Source organism: Halichoerus grypus, chromosome 8 (assembly GCF_964656455.1).
Source record: "Halichoerus grypus chromosome 8, mHalGry1.hap1.1, whole genome shotgun sequence".
Taxonomy (NCBI): domain Eukaryota; kingdom Metazoa; phylum Chordata; class Mammalia; order Carnivora; family Phocidae; genus Halichoerus; species Halichoerus grypus.
The window spans coordinates 55,000,799-55,009,072 of record NC_135719.1 but is presented as its reverse complement, the minus strand read 5'-3'; the positions used below and the strand labels follow the sequence as shown (position 1 = coordinate 55,009,072).

Below are 8,274 nucleotides of genomic sequence, written 5' to 3'. Positions count from 1 at the left end.
GGATACAGAAACAATAATGGAAAAACTAAACTGGTAATAAATGGAAAAAGAGAACTAAATAGGAGTTGTTTTTAATCAAGAACATAAAATCAGAAATGTCGAAACTGAAGCTGAGCTCTGTGGGGCAAACTGACCATATTTATTACTTAGAAGTCAAACTGTTTTTCAAGAAACTACAATTTATTGCAAATTTAGACTTCTTTAAAGATGAATTGTCCCCGGCAGCTGCTTTAAAACCGTATGCAACTTGCTCTCCAGTTTGGGGAGACAATGACCTTTTAATTCTGGATAATGAACATCATCTCCTCTTATACCCCTGAAGAAGGGCTGTCCAGTTTTGTAATGCATTTACTACACCGACCCTTCTTAACACTTTCCATTAGAAATACTTAACAAGAAATTAAAAGCCTTCTCAAGCACAAGCACCCACAACTGCACAGCTGCCAAGGACACGAATCCCATCTTGGGAGAAATAATAATCATTATTCATCTTAAAATGTACCGGCCACACGGAAAGAGAAAGAACTTAAAAGTAGTTTGCTCAATTTGGAGAAATCTTCAGCTTTCACTAGCCTGTGAATATGATAAAAACGAAGTACCCAAAGCACAAGGTGCTGAAGACACCTCAGAAAATAAGACTGACCAGATAAAGTCATCTTTCCCTTTAAAAAGTCCTTCCCCAAACAGTATGATCTTTCCTGAAGCTACAGGGAACACCAAGTCCAAAAACCATAATAGTTTATTTTATTGATTTTGTTTTGTGAGTTGTTGCTGGAATTTAGAAAACTGAGGGGGAAAAACATTCTAAACAAATTTAAGTATTCAACTGTAAGTAAAAACAACAAATTTGCAATCATCTGAATTAATGGCTTCACGAACAAACAAAATTAAACATGATATATACTCTGATGTTTATAAATCAAAGTAACTAAAAAGTATTGCATATTTACTCATTTAGCAAATACTATTTATTTATAGCTGGTCTTGATTTAAAAAAAAGAATTTGGGGCAGATTATTCTGTGCAGGGCACCAGTCTGGGCTTATAATTCTTTTTCTAGTTAAGACTGAAATGTCAGTTCTCTCATTTGCTATGAATTTGATAAAACAGGAAATGTGGCTCCAAATTTTAAAATGTACTACTACAATAGACTTTTAAAATAAATGAGGTACTTAGTATTCAAAACTTTGCGAAATATATGTAAGACCACAGTTTCCAAAATGACTCTGCTCATCTACCAAGACAAAGACTTTTAAACATTTTGAATATTGATTAGAAGTAATGTAAAGCAGTTGAGATCAGCTGAATGTTTTTTTAAATGATCATTGTATGTAGATACAGAGATAACTGATCATACATTTTTTTTCATGGACTCCTAACCTGGAATAAAACTATCTGTATGTGTGCGGAAAGAGTCAATCCTCTCTCTGCTTAATCATCTCTCAGTTAGTAAGGAAAAGCTGCCTTGCGGGAAGCTCCTTTTGATACTTCTCAGAGTTCAAAGAGTATGGAACCTTCAAGTTGATTTCATCAAGTCTATTTATTAATGCATTTCAAGTTTCAAAAAACCTTACATCTTTGCACAATACTTTATTTTTTGCAATTTTTAGTAAAAATTTCCAAAGTGAACAAAAAGATACTGTATAAAACACAGTGGACATTAAACTGACAGTAGTACTAGATCTCATTTGTCTTGATCCTTTTGTTTTTACCACATCTTGATTTGCAGTGGAAAGAGTTCAGTGCACGTATCTCTTGTCAGAAAACATTTAACTTAGACTCAAAATAAAATAGGGCAGTGTGTACCTGCCAAAACCCTACCACAGGATAACATTACAAGCAAAAAATGTACATGTTCCAAAGTCTACACACTCAAGAAGTTACTAAGAACTCTTGCAGAATAAAAGTCACCATTTTAGAAATGCAAACCCACTTCCAACCTTTGCACAGTCCAAAAACAAAGGCATTTAAATGATTTAAAAGCAATTACATACATATCTACCTACTTGTTGGTTTAGAATTATTTATAGTCTATCTGGGGTTTCATGTACAAAATTTGTCTCTAAATCATGTACAAAAAGCTGTATTTTGAAAAAAGTCACCACATACTGTACAAGTTTACAAGGAAGAGATCCCATTATTTTCTCTAGCATTTTTGGCCTTGCTGGCTTGCGTCACATTATGAGAATGATTGTGTAAACCTTATACTCTTAAGAAACAAAAAGGAAAAAAAAAGCCAAAACACAAATCTTTTCAACGTTCTCTAAATTTGCCTCCTATGTGAAGCCAGAAAAATCATAGCTGTTTACTTCTAATTTAAGTGATGTAGTTGGAAAACAGAAGCAATAAATATGTCACAAGCTTAAAACTTTGTTGTAATGCCCCCTTCCATTCCTGCATAGCAATAAGCCTGTTAATACATTAAATGCTTTTGCTTTCTTTCTTTAAAAAGCCAATTATTTACATCTGTTTAAAAAATAAATTTGGAATGGGACATTGTGCTGTTTCACCTTCACTGCTGTTAAAATATTTTAAGGAAAAAAATGTCAGAAGGCCTATCTACAATTTTAACTACTAGTTGAACAAATCACCCTTCTTTAGTGGTTACCAATGATCAGTGATAGTATGCTGAAAAAACTGTTCTAATATTTTGATAAAATAAAAGACACAGCTTTTTCTTTTCCATATCAGAGAAAACCAAAAACATAATTAGCATACTTTAGATATACGGAAAACACAAATAACAGGCTACAAATAAAAAAAATCATCTCATTGACATAATTTCTACCAAAGCGTGATTAAAATTTCAAAACCGGAATTGATTTAGAAAGTTTAAAATAAGTAAGCAGAAATCAGACGTTTACGTAAGAACGGACTCTGAAGTAGTATGCTGCGCACGTCCAGTCTGCACACTTAACTGTGTCCTTCAACGTAGTCACTCCTATGCTCTTAGCAGCCATGGGATGAAGACAAGAGGAGTATCAGAACCAACTCTATCATTATAAAAAGGTAAATTGAGTCTCACTTCAAAACTGCCTGTGTAAAGCATTACAGAATCCTGGACCACTGAATACCACCATTCTCTGTTATCCTGAGTATGTCAATTAAACAGTAATTTTTCATTAAGAGCGGAAAAATTTTATAATACAAAGAAACATCCATATTGCAATTTCTGTTTACAATTGCACACAGAAGTACAGTGTACGTAGGAAATACATGTCTGCATATAACAAGGTATGTACATTGGCAAGTGATGTCTCCAATGTTGAGGTGGTCGAGCCTCCTAGCCTTGATTGGCAGTTGAAAAAAATATATATATATTTCAATTTGTGATAAAAGTTTATCGAGAGCCAAGTTTGCCTGCAAGTGAAGAAAATGCAGCAACGAAGAACAGGGAACATGGGGCACATAATAATATTCTAAGACTTTGTGCCATTAGGTTAAAAATAGCTGTCCATAAGAAAATTGGGTTCCTTTTCCACCCCCCCACCCCCAAATTGGAATTTTCAGGCTTTAAAATTTAAGTAATTCCACCTGGTCTGAGGACATGATCTCTTGCCATTTTTTCTCCGACTGTTATTTGTGAGGGTTTAGTTTGGGGATGATGATTTAATAGGTGTCTCTTTGGAGTGAAGTTTTCCCATTGTAGGCACTAGGAAGAACCAAGGCAAAAGCTGCAGTTAACGTCTCATGTGTCCCATCTGATAACTCTCCCGGGGCCTCTGACGCTGGGGTTGCTGAATGGGCTGTGGGGGTCTCCTCCTCTTTAAAGTGCCTGCGAATCACAAACAAAAGTAAAACGGATTTACTGGGTGCTTAATCTTAAAAAACAAAGCTGCTAATTCAATAAGAAAGGTTCTAGATCAGCACTATCCAAAAGAAATACAAGGCATAAATGTAATTTTAAATTTTCTGGTAGCCATAATGAAAAAAGTCAAAAAGTTAGGCAAAATAATGTTAATAACTTTATTTCACTTAATCCAATATAGGCAAAATATTATCACCTCAAGGTGTAATCAATACAAAAAAGTGTTAATGAACTATTTCATTCTTTTTTGTACACCAAGTCTTCCCAGTCTGGTATGTATTTTATATTTACAACACGTCTCAATGTAAACTAGCCACATTTCAAGTGCTCAACAGACATAACTATTAGATTAATATGAATTCTGAGGACAGAATCCATGAGGAATAAATTATGGAGTCTTTGAGTAAATGACTTAACTTCTCTGAAACTCAGATGCCTATCCCTGTAAAACAGAGATAATAATGAACTCCTACCGTCTGTCTATATAATCTGTGAGGGTTATATGACAATTCATGTAAAAGTGCTTTTGGGAAGGGTTCAATGATATCTAGAGTTTGTCTTTTTTTTTTTTTTTTAAGTTTTTAAAGGTGGAATTTGCTTAAAGTAAAATCAAGTAAAAAAAATTGTTATACTGCATGAGATCATAATTGCTAACATGGCTAGTGAGTGTCATGCGGCCCTCTTTAGAAATCCCTAAGAAATTAATATGTTTTACAGTGCTAACACTGTCAATTTACAAAAAGCAATGACATCAAAATCAAATTTCCTCTGATTCCAACCAAGATGCTGTCCCAAGCATGACTACTGAGCTCTCTTGCCCCAAGATAGGTAAATTCAGGGGAGCAGCTGAGGGAAAAGTTGTAAGAAACCCCTAGTTTTAAACTACCCTGTTTAGGGTAGCAGACCTGGCCTGAGGCAAGAGGCTTCATGAGAAGTCTGGGGGAGGCAGGAGAGGGACAGCTGTCCATTCAGCTCTCGTTCTCTGCCACTGTTACGGCACCATGTCTGCCCCACACCTAGAGTGAAGAGTTCTGGGGCGGGCGTTCTGAGGGCAGCCCAGAAGCCACAAATAGCTTGGGGAAGGCGAGGGACAAACAGATGGGAACTAAATAATTTAGTGTAGTTGCTTCCTAACTCTTTTCTTCTCCAAATCCCTGGAACTAATCTAAAGAAAGCCTCCTCCTGATGCTGTGTCTCCGTGAGAGGTCAAGCGTGGAGACCAAAGCTCAGGAGTTGTTTTCAGAGATGGAGAGTAAAACTATGGTTACTTGGTGACTGAAGCCTCTATCCTAAGCCCTTCCCACAGACTGTCATCTCTATTTCCCCATAAGCATCACCCATAGGGAAAATGAATTTATGTACGAGAAAATATTTCAAGAGCACAAACATTAGAAACAAAAGAATCTAGCTATTAGAATAGAAAAATCAATCATTTAGAAGTAGCCTAACATAATGAAAACAAAAAAAGGGAAGATTTTAGAATACGAAAAATAAGAAAAAAGAAAACAGGTATCAAGCAAAAATAAAATTGTCTAAGTCTAAATATTTTTAGTGACTCAAGACAGATTAGCATTAAATTGGCAGCCATTAGATTGGATTGATAAAAAAAATACTTAAAAATCAACTAAATAATTCATCCACTAATCTCATTCTCAGGGAGAAAGTACTATATAATTTGTTACTAAAGACTTAACATTCAATTCTACCTGCTGAACAGTTCCGAGTTATAAAAATACATACCTTGCTCAAACTATCTTACCTGGAAGAGGTTTAGGAGGAGGCAGCTTTGGATTACTACTTGGAGTATGAACACTGCATATCTTAATAAATCCAGCCATTAGCATGATCAGGGCAATTCCCATAAGCAATACTGCCCACCAATAAACCTAGAAATAAACAGATTTTTCTACTGAAAGAACTGTAAAATATTTTAGAATATTTTATATTATATAAAATATATACATTTTAATTTTTGAAGAACATTTGTTCTTTGGGAAGTGTACAGATACCAAATATAAGATTAATTTCTTTAAATATGAGAAGCATAAAGGGGGAAAAAAATCGCCCATAATTTCACACCCCAGATGAAACCACTCAATCTTACTTTCCTTTCAGTCTCTTTTCTAGAAACAGCTATGTTGGTCATACACACAGATAAACTCACATGCAAAACTAGAGTCCATCCTGAATATAGTTTATATTGTGTTTCCCAATGTTATTAAGTACTTTCTGGTTTGAATATTTCCCTTTTTTTTTTTTTTCCTATTACTCTTATAAACTATGTCTGTTTGCTTTTACATTCTTTAGTGACTTAGGCGGTATATTACTTGCTTTAAATTTTACTTCTAGGGGCCCTGGGGTAGCTCATCGATTGAGCATCTGCCTTCAGCTTGGGTCATGATCCCGGGGTCCTGGGATCAAGCCCAACATCAGGCTCCCTACTCAGTGGGGAGTCTCCTTCTCCCAATCCCTCTGCTGCTCCCCCTGCTTGTGCACACTCTCTCTGTCAAAATAAATAAATAAAATCTTTAAATAAATTCTACTTCTAGATAAATTTTTAAAATAATCTCGAACTATGTATTTTTTCTAATCAAAGTTAATATCGAAATTCTATCTTTTTTGAGCCCCTCCCTTTTCCTGTTATTCTATTTCATTTGGAATTTAAGCCCCAGACTACTGTTATGAAATTATTTTTATATGATATATATCTTAGTTATTATGTTTTATACATTATCATTACATATGATAATATATAAAATATTATATATTTATATCATATCTATTATATATTCATTTATATTCATATATATTCATATTCTTTTTTAATATGAAAAGTGGAAGGATATACATATTCTACAAAGTTTACCCAGTCTAAGAAGGAACTAAAAATTTCACTTCTAACTTAAATCATATTAAACAAATCAATAAGCCAAACAAACAAAAACAACTTCAAAAATTACTGGCATAATCCTATTTATAGAAAAATTATGGTTTCTATTCTTAAATTCTATTTTGCGATTCAAAATATTTAAATTTTAAGACAGTAAGTACTAAACACATCATACAAAATACAAAACTATTCTGAATGTTTATTATACTTTTTATTAAAAGGTTATTTTATAACCTTCACACTGGCTTAACACAGATTTTATTTATATATATATATATATATATATATATATATAGTTACTGCTAATTATTGCCCAAGAAATTCCCATTTAAGATTTTTTATGATAAGGGGTCTTGTAACAATAGCCTACTACTTCTATCCTGCTTTCTTTATCAGCAGGGCATTGTAATTAAAGTAAATAAAAACTAAAATAAAAATACATGTTGCAGAAAATACCCCAAGCCACTTTATTCATGTGTGCATAAAGCCTTTCATATATATACATATTTTTAAGTTTTATTTAAACTTTATTAAACTTTAATTTAAACTTTATTTAAACTTTATTTAATTTAAACTTTATTAAAACTTATTTTAAAAGAATCTCAAACTTATCGAAAAGCTGCTAGTACAAAGAACTTTTTAAAATCTGGAACTGGGCGCCTGGGTGGCTCAGTCGTTAAGCGTCTGCCTTCGGCTCAGGTCATGATCCCAGGGTCCTGGGATCAAGCCCCACATCAGGCTCCCTGCTCAGCGGGAAGCCTGCTTCTCCCTCTCCCACTCCCCCTGCTTGTGTTCCCTCTCTCTCTGTGTCTCTCTCTGTCAAATAAATAAAATCTTTAAAAAAAAAAAAAAAAATCTGGAACTATCTGAGAGTAAAGTGCTAGCACAATGCCCTGTTATACCTAAACATTTTAGCATATAGTTTCTACAACATAAGGGGTTTTCTAGATAACCACAACACAGTTACCAAAATCAGTAAATGAGCACTGATAAATTACTACCATTTAATCCTCAGACCCTAATCAAGTTTTGCCATTTGTCCCAATACCATCCAATCAGAATTATGTGGCGCATTTAGCTGCTGTGTTTCTTCAGTCTCCTACAATCTGGAAAAGTTCCAGTCTTTCCTTGGCTTAAATATAACCTTGACACTTTGGGAGATTATAGGCCAGTTACTTAGTATTGGAATGTCCCTCAATTTGGGTTTCTTGGATGTGACCCTATGAGTAGACTCTGGTCATATATCTTGAGTAAGAAGACCACAGAAGTGATGCAATTCTCATTGCATCCTATCAGGTGACACATGTTTTTGATCTCGTTATTGATGTGTTAACTTGATCACTTGATTAAGGTGTTATATGCCAAACTTCACCATAAGGATACTCTTCTTTTTTTGTAGTCAATGAGTATTTTGTAAGGACATAACTTGAAGCTATGTAGATATCCCATTCTTCATCAAACTTTCAATTTATTCATTTCATTCATTATTAATCCTTCATGGTTTCCTATTTTATTCAATGGGTTATAATGTTACTATCGTAGGGTGGCTTTTGAACATGTCCCTACCAGTTTTTGAA

The 8,274-nt window shown here is 34.1% G+C and overlaps 1 protein-coding gene across 3 annotated transcripts in view; it reads right to left on the bottom strand.

The window, feature by feature from the left end:
• Positions 1-1,520: 1,520 nt before the first annotated feature.
• The window catches only part of ADAM10 (ADAM metallopeptidase domain 10), a 135,460-nt gene continuing 128,706 nt past the window's right edge, over positions 1,521-8,274 (bottom strand). For all 3 annotated transcript variants that reach the window (XM_036107032.2, XM_078079275.1, XM_036107034.2), the window contains exons 15-16: positions 5,567-5,693; positions 1,521-3,774 (exon numbers count right to left, since the gene is read on the bottom strand). In XM_036107032.2, coding sequence (XP_035962925.1) covers positions 3,680-3,774; positions 5,567-5,693 — 222 coding nt within the window. In that variant the 3' untranslated portion in view covers positions 1,521-3,679. The remainder of the gene's footprint in view (positions 3,775-5,566; positions 5,694-8,274) is intronic.